The 18,066-nt window shown below is 34.6% G+C and overlaps 1 protein-coding gene across 1 annotated transcript in view; it reads left to right on the plus strand.

Moving 5' to 3' along the window:
- CNTN5 (contactin 5) overlaps positions 1–18,066 on the plus strand; it is a 1,349,686-nt gene that overhangs the window by 937,104 nt on the left and 394,516 nt on the right. The window contains exon 8 of the mRNA XM_032167221.2: positions 16,003–16,206. Coding sequence (XP_032023112.1) covers positions 16,003–16,206 — 204 coding nt within the window. The remainder of the gene's footprint in view (positions 1–16,002; positions 16,207–18,066) is intronic.

Here is an 18,066-nt window from a genome sequence, read left to right on the forward strand (position 1 = left end):
AGCCATGCAGGTATCTGGGGAATGCGTGTTTGAGGCTAAGGTAAAAATTAATGCACGTGTCCTAAGTTGGAAACTAACAGCAGGGCCAGTGTGGCTAGGGTGGATTGAAGAAATAAAAGACAGTGTTGTAGTTAAAAAGAGTCAGGCAAAATCATGTCAGTCCTAATAGAGTTTATAAATAGAACTTATAAATTTAATCTATTACCAAGGGTTGAAATAGGGTGAAAAGAAAACACCTGATTTCACTAAACTTAAAATAACCAAACACTGTATTCATCATCAGAAAGGGATTCATAAACTACTTACTGGATACTCTAGTGAGTTGGAAACTATTTTCGACAATTAGAGTAATAATATCCATTAACAATTTGGGGCAACTCAAGATAGCTCCAACTATCTTTACTGGTAACATAACACTCTTCAAAATTTCTAAAATTAAATTAATTTAAATAAGTTTATTTTTCACCTGTATGCCACATTTGCAAAGTAAGCGTATGACAGAGCTCCTGCTCTAGATGAATATGTGATCTGGTAGGGAAGATGATGCATCCAGAAAACTATGGGAGAACATAGGACCATTACAAGAGGAATGTATTGTGTGGATGACGGAAAGGGCATAGGGAGACCATATAATATATATATAAATAATATCCAAACTGGATCATGTTTTGAGAGTGTAAAAGGGGAATATTAATACTCTTTCTGGGAAAACTGGTGTAAATTGGCACTATTGTAAGGAAATCAGTACACGAGTTAATGATATATCTACAACATTTCAGAAAAGAAGGGTGAATTTTAAATTAATGTGACTTTTTTTATCTTTAAGTTCTGGGATACATGTGCAGAATGTACAGGTTTGTTACATAGGCAATGTGCCATGGTGGTTTGCTGCACCTATAACCCATAATCTAGGTTTGAAGCCTTGCATGCATTAGATATTTGTCCTAATGCTCTCCCTTCTCTTCTCCTCCACAACCCCGACAGGCCCCAGTGTATGATGTTCCCCTCCCTATGTCCATATGTTCTCATTGTTCAAGTCCCACTTAGGAGTGAGAACATGCGGTTTTTGGTTTTCTGTTCCTGTGTTAGTATGCTGAGAATGATGGATTCCAGCTTCATCCATGTCCCTACAAAGGACATGCACTCATTCTTTTTTATGGCTGCATAGTATTCCATATGTACCACATATGGAATATGTGGTGTATATGTACCATATTTTCTTTATCCAGTCTATCATTGGTGAGTATTTGGGTTGGTTCCAAGTCTTTGTTATTGTAAACAGTGCTCCAATAAACATAGGTGAGCATGTGTCTTTATTGTAGAATGATTTATAAACCCAGTAATGGGATTGCTGGGTCAAATTGAATATCTGGTTCTAGATCCTTGAGGAATCATCACACTGTCTTCCACAGTGGTTGAACTAATTTACATTCCCCTCAACAGGTTAAAAGCATTTCTATTTCTCCACATCTTTGTCAGCATCTGTTGTTTCCTGACTTTTTAATGATCGCCATTCTAACTGGCATGAGATGGTGTCTCATTGTGGTTTTGATTTGCACTTCTCTAATAACCAGTGATGATAGGCTTTTTTTCATATGTTTGTTGGCTGCATAAATGTCTTCTTCTGAAAAGTGTTTGTTCATATCCCTTGCCCACTTTTTGAAGGGGTTGGTTTTTTTTTTTTTTTTTTTTTTTTTTGTAAATTTGTTTAAGTTCTTTGTAGATTCTGGATATTAGACCTTTGCAGGATGGATAGATTGCAAAAATTTTCTCCCATTCTATATGTTGCCTGTTCACTGTGATGATAGTTTCTTTTGCTGTGCAGCAGCTCTTTAGTTTAATTAGATCCCATTTGTCAGTGTTGGCTTTTGTTGCTATTTCTTTTGGTGTTTTAGTCATGAAGTCTTTGACCATGCCTATGTCCTGAATGGTATTGCCTAGGTTTTCTTCTAGGGTTTTTATGGTTTAAGGTTTTATGTTTAAGTCTTTAATCCATCTTGAGTTAATTTATGTGTAAGGTGTAAGGAAGGGGTCCAGTTTCTGTTTTCTGCATATCGCTAGCCAGTTTTCCCACCATCATCTATTAAATAGGAAATCCTTTCCCCATTGCTTGTTTTTGTCAGGTTTGTCAAAAATCAGCTGGTTGTAGATGTGTAGTGTTATTTCTGAGGCCTCTGTTCTGTTCCATTGGTCTATATATCTGTTTTGGTACCAGTACCATACTGTTTTGGTTACTGTAGCCTTGTAGCATAGTTTGAAGTCAGGTAGCATTATGCCTCCAGCTTTGTTGTTTTTGCTTAGGATTGTCTTGGCTATAGGGGCTCTTCTTTGGTTCCATATAAAATTTAAAGTATTTTTTTTTCTAGCTCTGTGAAGAAAGTCAATGATAGCTTGATAGGAAAAGCATTCAGTCTATGAATTACTTTAGGCAGTATGGTCATTTTCACAATATTGATCTCTGGGACACAGCTAAAGCAGTGTTAAGAGGGAAATTTATAGCACTAAATGCCCATATGAGAAAGCGGGAAAGATCTAAAATCGACACCCTAACATCACAATTAAAAGAACTAGAGAAGCAAGAGCAAACAAATTCAAAAGCTAGCAGGAGACAAGAAATAACTAAGATCAGAGCAGAACTGAAGGAGATAGAGATACAAAAAAAGCTTTCAAAAAATCAGTGAATCCAGGAGCTGGTTTTGTGAAAAGATTAACAAAATAGATAGACTGTTAGCCAGACTAATAAGAAAAGAGAGAAGGATCAAAGAGACACAATGAAAAACAATTAAGGGGATATAACCACTGATCCCACAAAAATACAAACTACTATCAGAGAATACTATAAACACCTCTATGCAAATAAACTAGAAAATCTAGAAGAAATGGATAAATTCCTGGACACATACACACTCCTGAGACTAAACCAGGAAGAAGTCAAATCCTTGAATAGACCAATAACAAGTTCTGAAATTGAGGCAGTAACTAATAGCCTACCAATGAAAAAGAGCCCAGGACCAGGCGGATTCACAGCCAAATTCTACCAGAGGTACAAAGAAGACTTGGTACCATTGCTTCTGAAACTATTCCAAACAACAGAAAAAGAGGGACTCCTCCCTAACTCATTTTATGAGGCCAGCATCACTCTCATTCCAAAACCTGGTAGAGACGCAACAAAAAAAGAAAATTTCTGGCCAATATCCCTGATGAACATCGATGTGAAAATCCTCAATAAAATACTGGCAAACTGAATCCAGTAGTACATCAAAAAGCTTATCCACCATGATCAAGTCGGCTTCATTCCTGGGATGCAAGGCTGTTCAACAAACGCAAATCAATAAACGTAATCCATCACATAAACAGAGCCAATGACAAAAACCACAAAAAACTGACAAAATCAAAACTTTCATCTAAAAATCTTGTCTTTTTTTTTTTTTTTTTTTTTTTTTGAGACGGAATCCCTGTCCCCTCACGCCATTCTCCTGCCTCAGCCTCCGGAGTAGCTGGGACTACAGGCACCCGCCACCGCGCCTGGCTAATTTTTTGTATTTTTAGTAGAGACGGGGTTTCACCATGGTCTCGATCTCCTGACCTTGTTATCCACCCTCCTCGGCCTCCCAAATTGCTGGGATTACAGATGTGAGCCACCGCGCCCGGCCCATGCTAAAAACTCTTAATAAACTAGGTATCGACAGAACGTATCTCAAAATAATAAGAGCTATTTATGACAAACCTATAGCCAATATCATACTGAATGGGCAAAGGCTGGAAGCATTCTCCTTGAAAACCAGCACAGGACAAGGATGCCCTCTTTCACCACTGCTATTCAACGTAGTATTGGAAGTTCTGGCCAGGGCAATCAGGCAAGAGAAAGAAATAAAGAGTATTCAAACAGGAAAAGAGAAAGTCAAATTGTCTCTATTTGCAGATGACGTGATTATATATTTAGAAAACCTCATTGTCTCAGCCCAAAAACTCCTTAAGCTGATAAACAACTTCAGCTAAGTCTCAGGATACAAAATCAACGTGCAAAAATCACAAGCATTCCTATACACCAATAATAGACAAACAGAGCCAAATCATGAGTGAACTCCCATTCACAATTGCTACAAAGAAAATACATACCTATGAATACAACTTACAAGGGACATGAAGGGACCTCTTCAAGAACTACAAACTACTGCTCAAGGGAATAAGAGAGGACACAAATAAATGGAAATAATGTGACTCTGAAAACCTTCTTTGAGGCAGTAGTACTTGTACTTGGATTGTGTCCAAGCGTGCAGCTGGGCAGCGGATGGTAGGAGGGGAGTGCATTCTGGTCTAGGGAAATAACATGATGAAAGACACATGGATTTGAGAATCACTCAACGTAAGATGAAGCATTGATGATAGTGAAGAGTGGCTGATAGTATCGGATGGTTAAGAAAGAGATGAGTACAGGTATGCCAGCAAATCAGATTATCACAGATTTTAAATTCCATGACAAAGAGTTCCATATCAGAGAGCCATTTAAGGTCTATTAGTAGGCATGTGACGTGTATAAAGAGTAAAACTACTCCTAAACTGCAATTTGATATGAGATTGGAATACTGCAGAGCGACATATACTATAGAATTTACAGATATTTTAGTTCTGCATAATGGATAATTTTTGCATGGTAAATTGGAACAAGAATAGAATATGGGTGTATGACTGTCCTGCAAAGTCCAATGCCTCTTTTATGTACATATGTATTTTTAGGTAAGAGGCTATGTTTTATGAAGCTTTTTTAGAATGACTGCTAGGATGATTCTGCATAGAAGGTAAACATAGCAAAAAATAAAACCTCTGTGTGTGTGTGTGTGTGTGTGTGTTTGTAGGTTAGAATTTTCAATAATAATGACATTTTGAGCACTTACTATATACCTGAAATAATGATGTTAACACTTTTTTTTCTGAAATTTCCCACAAAATCCTACGAGCTTGGTTTTATCATTTCATAGATGAAGAAACAGAACTGAAGAAGCCAGTTCTCAGTTCTTCCCCAGAGGTCTCAGTTGGAATATGAATCTAGGCACTTAATACACATTTCATGTCACTCTACTATGATACAAATTGTGTTACTAACACCAGTGTTTAAGCTTTTTATTTTTTCACTACAAAGAAGGCATAAGTACAAGCATAAAAAAAAATCTATTTTCTTACCCTGATCATTGTTTGACATAAAGTATCCCGATTTTTCTTGATTTCCAGTTTAACAGTTTCTGTGCAGTCACAATTTCTTTGGGTGATCCCCACCAATCAGAATTTCTCAATCTCATCTTTAACAGTCAACTCCTAAATCAGTGTTTTGTGAATAAATTTATTCACCTAACAACTGGTTTACATTCTTGAAATTTTCAGTAATCCCTGCAGACATACAGTTTTCCTGTTTCCACAAATACAATATTGTGTAACTCTCCTGGGTTCCAAGAAAATTATAGTATTTTTATTTAAGCTATAATAGATTCTAGTCTTGAGATTTGGGAAAATATCACTGAGTCAATCACCAGAATTATTAATTAACCCACAAACTAGGAACAGAGGCTTAGTGGGAAAAATATACTGCAGAGCCCACACTTGTGGCGAATACACAAAACACATCTGAGTGATCGATACTCAACAAAGAAGTCTGAACACGTTTAGATTTTAAAAAGTCAATCTCTGCTGTATCTTGGAATTAGAAAAATTGATAAAGACTGACAGTATGGGAACTGACCAAGGGAAAGCCAGTTTAGAACACCAAAGCCTAGAAAACTACTGGGCAAAAAAGTAAGAGAAAGGGGAAAAATAACTTAGGGAGAATCAACAATTTATTATTCCATTAAAACCTTTCATCCATGTATCCATAGTATGTATATTACGTATATCTCTGATAGAACATGAATGTTAGTTTCAAAAAAATGGCCACTCAAATTACTTTAAATATGACAATTTTTTCCAAGATACACTTTCTTATTTATGTGTTCTTTAATTGTTCAAACCCCCTATTATTTAGTACTAGATCTTATTATTTTACAGCTATGCAAATATCAAAATACATTTGCAAGAAAATTGTCTAGTAAGATATGATGTCTACTTTGTAAACATATTTTGATGATAATTTGATGAAATTAACTACATCAATTTTAAGATTATGAAATTAATGTAGATATAAATGTAATTATAAAAATTAATATATAAGCATGATTTAACATTGATTATGAAAATGAGTATGTTTTTAATCATAAATATGATACAAACATAAATGTGATTATAAGATATAAACAAAATTATAAAAAATATAAACATGATTATAAAAATTAAAAACTATGTGATTTTACAGAGAAACCCCTTGTAGAATAAGAAAGAAAATGCATTCTTAATAGTTTTTGTACTATTTATATTACTAGCATAACTTGTACCAACTTTTCTACTTTTGAAAAAGAACTCAACTAAACCCCAGCCAAAACTTTCATGTTATGTGCATACGAATTAATAGTAATTTAAGATTTATTACAGTGATTACATATCAACAGAAATAAATATGTGTTTTGTGATTGGGTTTTTTTTTTTTTTTTTAAACAGGTGAGCCATAAGGACAAACCCTTGATGCAGAAAATAAACCATTTCAGTGCCTGTTGATAAATAGACAGTATCCACTATTTCTACATGGTGCATGGCAATGTGACAAATAAATTACCTTCATTAAAGATTTGCATGAAGGATAAACGAGCATTAGTTAAGCCATAAAAGCACAAAGAACATTTTTGAAAAATTACATTGAATATAAGAATAAGTTGAGGGGCAGACAATCTTGTTATAATAATTTGTCTTACCTGAAGACTCTCTGCTGCACCTATGTTATAAATGAAACCCAAAAGCAACTCAAGTTCTATATTTAACACAGAAAATTTAGGCAGTTCACAACTCTAGAGGGTTTTGTCCTCTGTGACTCACCTACCTATAAGGGGGATAATTTATAAAATTCATATTTGTTTCTGTTAATATTTAGACTGCAATAAATCTTCAAATTTTCACCATAAAATTTGCATAACATGAAATTAAAAGGAGTTAAACATTTTTAAAAATTCATAGTGAAAAAATGTTGACTGTTTTAAATACCTGCCTTATGAATTTACTTTTAATTCATAGAGCTAAGTTAAAATTTAATTATTCTTGTTATATGTAAATGACAATTATCCTTTGGATAAGAGGTAATATTTTACTAAGTAAAACACAGGAATATAAGAAAACTTTATTTTGCTAACCAAGGTCTTAATTTTCCTCCATTTGGAATATTGTCCAAGATTAAACCTTTCTACGCATCAAGCACTGCCATCTTGTGGACTGCCATTGATTCCAGAAAATACAGGCTAATTTAAAAATTATTATCTGTGCGACTTTTCGTAGTAAAATATTTGGACAACTCTGTAAATCTTAATGTAAGTGGATATGAGGAATAGTATCCTTGTTTGTAACTGTGCAATAATAAATCTTTTACATTTATGAACATCTGTGTTTCAGGTACACCGTGCTGGTATTTTATAGTAGGTCTCTACCCAGCAGGCCACATCCTTACTGTTTTATATGGTTAAGACTGGTATGGCATTGTGACCATTGTTTAATTACACCGTGACTTAATGTTAATAGAAATAATCACCAACCTGCTTTTGTTCTGGTCTGGTGAGTGAAATCTAGACACTGCTCTAATTAGTCACTGTTTCAAATATCAAACTTTTATTTGCAAAATTACATCGCATGCATATAAAACTCAATCTAGTAAACATTTGAAACCACTATTCACCAGGTTTCTTTTTCTATTTTCAAATAAAGACCGATGCTTTGTAATCATTCTTAAGTTATTGGCAACTCTATATCTTAGTTTTCCCATTTGTAAAATGAGGTTACCTATTCCTATGAGAATTAAATGAATTAATATGCATAGAGCACACTGCCTGGCACATTCTAAGTGTGGTAAGCATTTGCTAGATTCTATTGGTGCTCCATCCAGACGTTCTTCACCCGATGCGTGCGCACATCCAGCAGCTGCTATGAAGACTGGCTGCTTCCTCTTCTCCAGAAAATTTGCCACACCTGGAAAATCATGCTTCCTGCCCTCACTGCACTCCACCTGCCCCAGCCAGCAGCTAATAACTTACGGATACAGGGGAGACGGTGCAAATAGCCTTTGCTGATACTCTTTGCCTTCTTTTGCCTCACTTACCAATGCTGCAGTGGAAGTTGTGTTTGAGAACCCCAAGTAGGATCAGTCTTAAGCTAATCTCCAACACGGACCACATCTTTGGTTAGCTTTATTTTTTTCTCCCTCAACTTAACCTTGCTTCTCTTAATTTTTCCTCCTGGAAAAATTTTGTCAAATCATATTTGAGAGTCCTCTTCACTGACTCTATTTCTATAAACCCAATGTGAGACAATAAGTGTTTACTGTTGTTGTTGTTGTTATGCCCTGTGGTGTCCTGATTTAATGAAGGATAAGTGCTGAGATTACTTTCGTCATGTCCAAAGTTGAACGGAGTCCATGGAACGACTCTACAGCCTTTCAGTAGTTCTCCATATTTATCTTTTTTTAAGCTAACATTTTCACAGATTTGATAACCACATTAAGGTCATAGTCCCTGGCAAGATTCTGGGGCACAAATAGTCTGTCGTTGATTAGGGCAGAGATTCGTGGGCTTTATCAGTGAATTATGGGAAGCCTGGAGTGAATGCTTTTTAATACAAATTTTGAAACCTAGGTTGAGTTCGTGCCACTGACTCTGGCACACTGTTGAGTAAATGCTGGCCCTAGACCTGCTAAGAGCTTACAATTCAATACAACATAATTTGGAAACCCCTTAGCAAAGCAAGAAATTTAGGCTGCCTTTTGAAAAGGGTTAGCAATGACCTTTATATCTAGACACAGGGCTCCTGGGATAAAAATGTCTTCCACACTGTGAAGTATTCCACAGAGAAAATAAAAATACCTGCTCTCACCCAGTGGGTATAATCACTTGAACTCTAGAACTTGGAATTCACTAGCTCAGACCTGCTTAAGTTGTGGATCATGAGATGATGCCAGTTTAGTACTGTTCTTATTATACATATTCTTTTATTTGTCTTATGTTTTTCTAAAGGTGTTTTGAATTACATGCACATAAAATATTTTCCTGTCTTGGTGATATAATTATGAAGAACTCTGCTTCTTTTGACTTTAGGTAACAAACATAATGAAAATACTTGTCTCCAAAGCATAAAAAAGAGAAAATTATTACTTTGTTTTGTTCAACCAAGATAACTAAAATTTAATGTAATAATACAACCTACCTTGTTTTAAAGTAATTTCATTTTTCAAACATATGGCAAGTATTCTCTTTTGCATTCTTCACAACGTCTTTAAAAATATCTTGATTCTGAGGCTGGGCACAGTGGCTCACGCCTGTAATCCCAGCATTTTGGAAGGCCAAGGCGGGTGGATCACGGGGTCAGGAGATCGAGACCATCCTGACTAACACAGTGAAACCCCATCTCTACTAAAAATACAAAAAAAAATTAGCCAGCTGTGGTGGCGGGCGTCTGTAGTCCCAGCTACTCAGGAGGCTGAGGCAGGAGAATGGCGTGAACCCGGTAGGTGGAACTTGCAGTGAGCCAAGATTGCGCCACTGCACTCCAGCCTGGGTGACAGAGTGAGACTCCATCTCAAGTTAAAAAAAAAAAAGAAAATCTTGATTCTTTCTCTTGGTACTAACCAAGAGTCAGACAGCTTTATTCTATTGTAACTGTCAGGATCTTTGGTTGTGTTTTTATAGATGAAACTTATGACATTTGGAAATTAAATCCAATTGTACGAGGTACAAGATGAATTTGTGTTCTACAAAATTGTGCTTTATGCTAGATAGTTTATCCTGAGCCAATAGCTCCCCTTATTGAGCAGTTTCTGCATGTTGAACACTCATTTAAGTGGCTTGTGTAATCTTCAGCATTACTACCATGTAGACATTACTGTCCCATTTTATGGATACTGAAACTGAAGTTTAGGAAAATTATAATAATTAAATAAGATTAATATACTGATAAAATATAGGCTTAGAATGAGAAGAGAAATGTTAATTTTCCCTCTGACTCTAATCAGCTGTAATTTTCCACTGATTCCTTCACCTATTTGAAACTCAGACCTTTGATGTTGAAGATGACTAAAATAATAATAACTAGATTTCTGTAGAACTGATTTTACGTGAAATATTTCATTTAACCTTCCCTTTCTTCCACCAATTTTAGTTTACAGATGAGAAGATTAATGCTTGAGCAAAATTAAATAGCTTTCCTAAAGGTGGTATAGTTGGTAGGTCACGCAGCCATCTTTGAATGCCTGGTCTCTGTGATTTCGAAGTCCATGGTCTTACTCACAAATGCTAACTTCTAATGTGTCTGTGTGTGATAGGGAAAGTGGGGGGCACAGACCAAGGGAAGGACTAGGTAAAAAAAAACATGAAAAGTGTGTGACTCAAGGTAAATTCTTATGCTAATTTTTTCCCAGCTCTATCTGATATTTTCATAATATCCTGAACTGTGTTTAAATATTTCACTACTACTTGTTGATATCCCAGTTGCCTTGATCTCAGCTCCCACTCCAAATCTAGGAGCCAAAATGATTTTTCTATATGATCCATTAAATAACTTGAGCTGCCAATCAGCTTCCTCAACAAAATATTAATAAGCATGCTTAAGCAGAGGCAAATAATTGGTCATACATGAGGCTATTAACCTCTGATAGGGATTGGACTACCTGAAATTTAATATCCCTTACCTCTAAGATTTCATCTAACTTACCTAGCAGAATAAATCATGAAAATATTTCATAGTACCTTTGTAAAAATGATCCTTTTCTCTTTTGCTCATTCGCAGTACATTCCAGATTGTTAAAACTGGCTATATTACTATAATAAATAGAGACTTAGTGTCTCTATTTAGCCCAAAATCAAGCATCCTCTTTGACTCATATTCTCAAAGCCAGAACAAGCCAATTTAGATCTTAGAAAATTTGTAATGAAATTCTTTAAATTTAGAGAGGTTTGTATAAATAGATTATAGGTACATTTCTATCTCAAATAAGCATTTTTCACCAAATATTTATGGAGTAACTACACACCAAGTATCCTGTTGAGTTTTAAAGACATAATGATGAAGAAGGTAGATTGAATCTCTGCGCTTCCAGGAGTAATTGACATGGCTAATAGTGACATTTTCTGTTTCAATCAAGGTACACATCATCATTGTAAAATATATTTCCTACCAATTTCAGTTTGTCCCTTATGCTCAGTAGTAATGCATAATTAAGTGGACAGTTCTCTACAATTTCTATCATAATGGCATTAATTCAGAAATCCAAAGTGGTAGGATTGGGTACAAACTTTCAAAAAAGAAAATAATTGTAGTGACAATTTTTAAAACCCTATTTTCTCCAGGAACTTACTAAGTTATCCTATTTAAGTATCTTCGCTTCAATTAAGTCATCATGAAAGAGAGGAGATGAGTGATAATGGATGATGGAATTGTGAAAATAAATATGATTAAAAGACAATTTGTAAATATTAAAATGCTCCTGACATATACTCCACTAAGCAGCATCAGTAAACATTAATACAAGCATACAGAAAATAAATAAATGCAAAACTTGAACTATTTAAAAAATAAACTAAAAGTTATTTATTTTTTATTTTTTTGATTTGGGGTCTAACTCTATTATCCAGGCTGGGGCACAGTGGCACAGTCACAGCTTATGGCAAGTTTGAACTCCTGGCCTCAAGCTATCCTCTCACCTCAGCCTCCCAAAGTGTGGGGATTACAGGCATGAGCTACTGTGCCTGGACAAAAGTTGTATTTTCATAATAAAGCACAAATTATAAATATGATTTTTGGCAAATAAAACACTGAATCTCATATTACAGAAATAACAAAAAAATAGGGATTTTGGTAAATAAGGCCTGTTAACTGATAATCTTACCATAAGGTTGAGCATTTTATAAAAGTACAGAAGCTTCTGATTTTTAAGTTTTTCTTTCTGTACTTACAGGGATAAAGAAAATAGGTTCCCTGGGAGAGTTGCATTTTTAATTAAGTCATTGAACAACTCAGATGCTATATCCATTGTGTTCCCTCCAAATTCTTTGACCCAAAGCCTCTGATGTGTACACACATTATTAGAAGGAAGAATGGTTATTTCCCAACATGTAGTTATATTAAAGAATGTTGAATCACTGTGATTACTCATTGAAATTGTTTTCAAAGACTTCAGAGAGTCCAGTATGCAGTTTCATTCTCTATTCTCACACTTTTTTTTTTGTTAATGGCACTGCAGTTAAGAGAAAGGAGCATCATTGTCCACATGTGTACTCCTGTTTTTATATACTCTGTAGATATGGAAACACATCACTTAAATAACCATCTTATTAGTGAGCAAAGAGAAGATCCTCTGCTTATTGACACTGAATCAGTTCCAGCAATTGCATAGAAAGTCTGCAATACTTGAATCCCTAAAATCTGGACATTCAATTAGGGCAGGAGACAGCTAACCTGGAAATGTTGTCACTACCAAAATTTAGAAATGATGACTGAAATAAAGCAAAGAAAATTTCAATATGTAGCTGATCTCACAAGAAAGAAAAGGAAATCCCAAAGTATCAGAAACAAATAAGAACTAAAATCCAAAGCATACTCTCTGGTGTTAACCCTGAGGGAGATCTCGGAAGTAAGGTACATTTTTTATATGTTACAGAAGTAGACCCTAAAGTCTAAAAGCTAAGGATGAATGATCATGCCAGGGCAAAGGACAAGTCCTTGGGTCTGCCTGAGACTGGAAGTTGAATAGCAGTGTCTGCCCAAGTCAGACTCCAGATGGAATGACTTGCTGGTTCAGAGTAGAAGACAAAATGTCTCCAATGAGAAACCAAAAGCCTATGCAGCACATGGATTTGTGGCCCAAATGTATATTACCACATAGTATCAAAAATATGCGATTGAAATTTAACATAAACATTGATCCTTTTGTTGCAATTGCTTTTGGTGTTTTAGTCATGAAGTCTTTTCCCATGCCTGTGTCCTGGATGATATTGCCTAGATTTTCTTCTAGGGTTTTTATGGCTTTAGGTCTTACATTTAAGTTTTTAATCCATCTTGAGTTAATTTTTGTGTAAAGTGTAAGCAAGGGGCCCAGGTTCAGCTTTCTGCATGTGGCTAGCCAGTTTTCCCAACACCATTTTGTATACCTGTGTAACAAACTTGCATGTTCTGCACATGTATCCCAGAACTTAAAGGATAATAATAAAAAAAGAAAGTAAACTACATAGAAAAATGGGGGAAAAAATTGATCCTAAGTAGGGTTCATGCAAAAGCATTCTCGAGGAAGACTTTCATAACATAGATGCACAGGATATCTCAAAGTGGTCATTGTCTGCTGAAATAGGGACTACTCACTGAAGAATCAGACCAAGAACTTCTAAAACATTTTAGTTGCTTTAGATAACCATACTATTAAAAAAAAAAACCTTAAAAAATGGGAAAATCATAGTTGACCTACTAATCTCAATGCCTTCTGAAATGAATGCTACCGCTCTTAAATTTTTACCACTTAATAGATCAGCATGCATTCAATTATTTTTAAGGGCCAGGTGCGGTTAGTATGGAAGAAAGTGGTATATGAAGCTAAATACTGTGGCATCAGAGCTAACTATACTATTTCCTGAAATATTTTATAGTTCTCAGATTACAATATAATACTAAAAATAATTATAGATTTATAGATTTTTTTATGATTTCTTTGAAGGCAATATTAAATAAATGTGAATAGATAATGGAAAACCTTATAGGAGAAAGTAAACAGGAATATTAATAGATGTTTAACTCAGTCCAATATTTTCATTTTTGGCACTGGCGGAAAATCCACTGCAAACTCAGGTTGTCAGCTCTTGTGTACTATTTCTACTTTTTATACTTCTTGGAATTGTGAAATGCTTCAGTTCATGGAACTGAAAACTTATCTGAAGAACTAAATAAGCATTTTTGAGTCCCCAGATACTTACCTGCCTATAAAATCTGAGAAAATACCAATTTTGTGTAAATGTTTTTCTCCTGTTCTAAAAATACGAAACATTAACTCAACAAATATCATCGGTATAACTGAAACTGTATTTTTAAATTTAATGGATGATGGCCTGTAATTGTTAATTGCTTTCTTTTCTCTGAAACTTTAATATAAACCAAAAACTAAGAAAACCCTTATTTTATATTAGATTTTAGTAAAATAATAAAAAATTGATTTAATAAAATATTTAAAATATATATTTAAAAATATATGAATTATGTGTGAATGACAAGTAACACTTCCATTATAGCAATTAAAGGGATTCACATTGTTAAATGTGAGAAAGCCTTGAATTTAGAGTCTCCTTGAGCTGTATAAGAACAAGTTGAAGTATTTCAATTGTACTTTACAGAGTTCCTTCGTTCCTTTGAGTAGTCATGTGGATATTTTAAATAAATTATTAATAAAATATTAAATGTACCGAAGGCTGCCAACTGGGTGACGGTAACTGTAAAAAATAGTTTTCTTTATAAAACAATTGTTAAAATATTTGAAAGTTTTGGATTTTGTATCTGTATATTGTAATTATGCATTAATGCAATATAAGATTTCAAAATTCTCAGGCTTCTGCTAGCACTATAATATATAATTTCCTTTTTTTTTGAGACACAGTCTTGCTCTGTTGCCCAGGCTGGAGTGCAGCGGCGCCATCTCGGCTCACTGCAAGCTCCGCCTCTTGGGTTCAAGCCATTATCCTGCCTTAGCCTCCCGAGTAGCTAAGAATACAGGTGCCCGCCACCACGCCTGGCTATTTTTTTTTTTTTTTTGTATTTTTAGTAGAGACGGGGTTTCACCGTGTTAGCCAGGATAGTCTTGATCTCCTGACCTCATGATCCCCCAACCTCGGCCTCCCAAAGTGCTGGGATTACAGGTGTGAGCCACCGCGCCCAGCCTATATAATTTCTTTTAATAATAAATATTAGCGAAATCTTGCTTAGCATCAGTGTTCAACTTATCATTGAAATTTTTCTGTGGAAAACATACCCGAAAAGATTTAAGGATCCATTATTCCTTCAGACTTGTTTTATATCCTCTTTACTGTTTTTCTTATATTTAAATGGTGGATGTAGAAGGAGCTCCTAACGATAATTTTTTTTGTTAGGCTGGGATGATAACAGAATTGTTACTTTTCATAGTTTATGAATGCATATTATTCATTAAGTTCTTAGGTACATTGTCTTTTTGGAAGCTTATGACATATGTAATATTATTCTAATTATATGAATTTTAAAAATGAACCTCAAAAAGTTAGTTAAATACTGGCTCAGTTTAAACCATCACTAAGTAGTGGAGTCAGAATGTAATGATACTGTCTCTGAAAGTCCCAACGAACTTAAACTTAATTTAGAAATTAAACTAGGTTACAAAATGGGATGTGTGTAGAGGAGAACATAGGGACAGAAGACATGTAGTTTGCCTTTCTTTGATAAGTTTAATTGCTTAAGTGCCCCTGTCTCACACCTTCTTTACAATAAGGTCTATATCTCTATCTTCTTATTCTACATTGTTTCATAGGTTTGGGTAAATTTTCTTCATTAAATTGATCTTTGAAAATGGAGAATTGTCTCTTACCTTTCTATTTTCAGTGTTATCATAGTTCTGAGTACCTAAAACATGTGCAATACCCATTGGAATTGAAAGAATAAATAAATGAGTCAAGGTCAGACATCCTAAGAAATATTTCAGATCTCACCGTAGTCATTAGCAATAATCCTTTGAATATAAAATACTAAATTATATAGATACATGGATCAAATATGTATGACCTTGCAATATATCTAATGCTTTGTAAAGGCTTTGTTGTTTGAGCTTCGTCTGTTAATGAAAAAATCAAAGTCTTTCATTGACCAAATTTTGTGTATTTTCAGAGATCATCTATAGCTGGGTATTTAATGAGTTCCCTTCCTTTGTGGTGGAAGACAGCCGGCGGTTCATTTCCCAGGAGACAGGCAACCTTTATATTTCTAAAGTCCAAACATCAGATGTTGGCAGCTATATTTGTCTGGTGAAAAACACAGTGACGAATGCTAGAGTCCTTAGTCCTCCAACGCCACTCACTCTGCGTAATGATGGTAAGTTGCTTGGCCCATTAAAATGGTCAGCCAACTCTAATTTGGAAAATAAAGATGTATTAGTGTTTTTTTCTAAGACCTGGAACTTACAAATAAAATAAAAAGGCATTTGCCATATTTGGAAACTACATTTTTAGGCCATGATTATGCATGCCTTAGAAAAAAGTTTTGACATAAGAAATTGATGATCCGTGGTTGGGAAATATTCACCGTAATGCTACCCTAATGCCAGAAAGGGAGAAAGAATCTGAAAAAATGAACCATAATAAATACTCCACAGTTCTTTCCTTTGCTCTTTAGTGCCTCTATATAGCATATGTGTATGAATTGCAAGCATTTCATGGATTCACTTTTCATTACATTTTTATTTTAGCTGCCTTCAAATTGAATGTTCAGGTTTTAATACTTCATGGTATAGTTATAATTGTTATTACTACTTTTCCAATAATAGGAGCAGTTGGAACTGTAACTTTTAAGTGCAAATCAGGCAGAAGTGATGATTCTATAATTATAGGTATTGCCATCTATCCAACGTATCTTCAAATTTAAACACCTCATTTGTATTTACAGACCTTTAGAGTTAAGCATTGCGTTAAAGAAGTCAAGCGCTCTATTACCATTGATATATGATGTGCAGTTTGCTCTGTCATGCAGTAAAAAAATCTATGAAGGTGTTATTAAGAGGCATGAGAATCCTGATTGATTGTGAAACTTAAAAAATAATCTATTTAAGTGCCGTTTTCTCATATGTTTAGTTTTAGAATATATGCTCTTGGAATGTATGACCAGAGCTATATCACAAGATTTTTGCTTACTACTTAGTTTATATAGACTTTGTTGTTTGTATGTGTGTGTGTGTGTGTATGTTTATATGTATATATGTAAACATTTAAATGTGTATTTATGTAAACAACAGTCTATTAAACTTCATAAACTGAAGTATGTATTATATATACATATATAGATAGAGATACACAGTATTATATAAGATATATATAATAGTAACAACACTATCGGGTAAAGGGTAAAAATGTAATATTCATTTTAAAGAGAAGAAAGCCAGTATTAAAGAAATGATGAAAATTGCTAAAGGCTTCACAGTTAGGTAATGGCATGGAGAAACCAACAGAAAAAAATGGTGACTTGGAAACCAATTCAGGGGCTACTAAAACTAATCAGCCAAGAGGCGCTAAATGACTGAACAAAAGCAGTGATGGTAGCACTGGAGGACAGGAAACGTAACGGGGATATTAAGAAGGTAGGATTACCAGCATTTGATAATTAATGAATTATAGGCTTTGGAGTAGAGGAGGCTAGCATATACAACAATTTCAAGGCTTTAGCATAGTTCATTGAATGGGCGATGATTCTCTTCACCAGAAAAGAACACAGCTTAAGAAGTAGAGAAGTAGATAAAAATGAGGAATTCAGTTTTGAATATGAGATATGGGGTACATGGGAAATCCATGTGAAATTTGGGAATAGGTAATCAGATATACATTCCTAATACCCATAAGAGAGAGCTGGGCTACTGAAAGAGATTTAAAAGTCATCATTGTGTGTTACATCACCATAGAATAATGTGTATATATTATGCCAACTTCAAGATTATGTAAGAGTGTCTATAGATTGAAAATAAAGAAATGCATGTGATTTTTGTACATTGACAAATGGGATCTCATTAAACTAAAGAGCTTCTGCACAGCAAAAGAAACTACCATCAGAGTGAACAGGCAACCTACAGAATGGGAGAAAATTTTTGCAACCTACTCATCTGACAAAGGGCTAATATCCAGAATCTACAATGAATGCAAACAAATTTACAAGAAAAAAACAAACAACCCCATCAAAAAGTGGGCA

The sequence above is a fragment of the Hylobates moloch genome, unplaced genomic scaffold, assembly GCF_009828535.3.
Source record: "Hylobates moloch isolate HMO894 unplaced genomic scaffold, HMol_V3 SCAFFOLD_11, whole genome shotgun sequence".
Lineage (NCBI taxonomy): Eukaryota > Metazoa > Chordata > Mammalia > Primates > Hylobatidae > Hylobates > Hylobates moloch.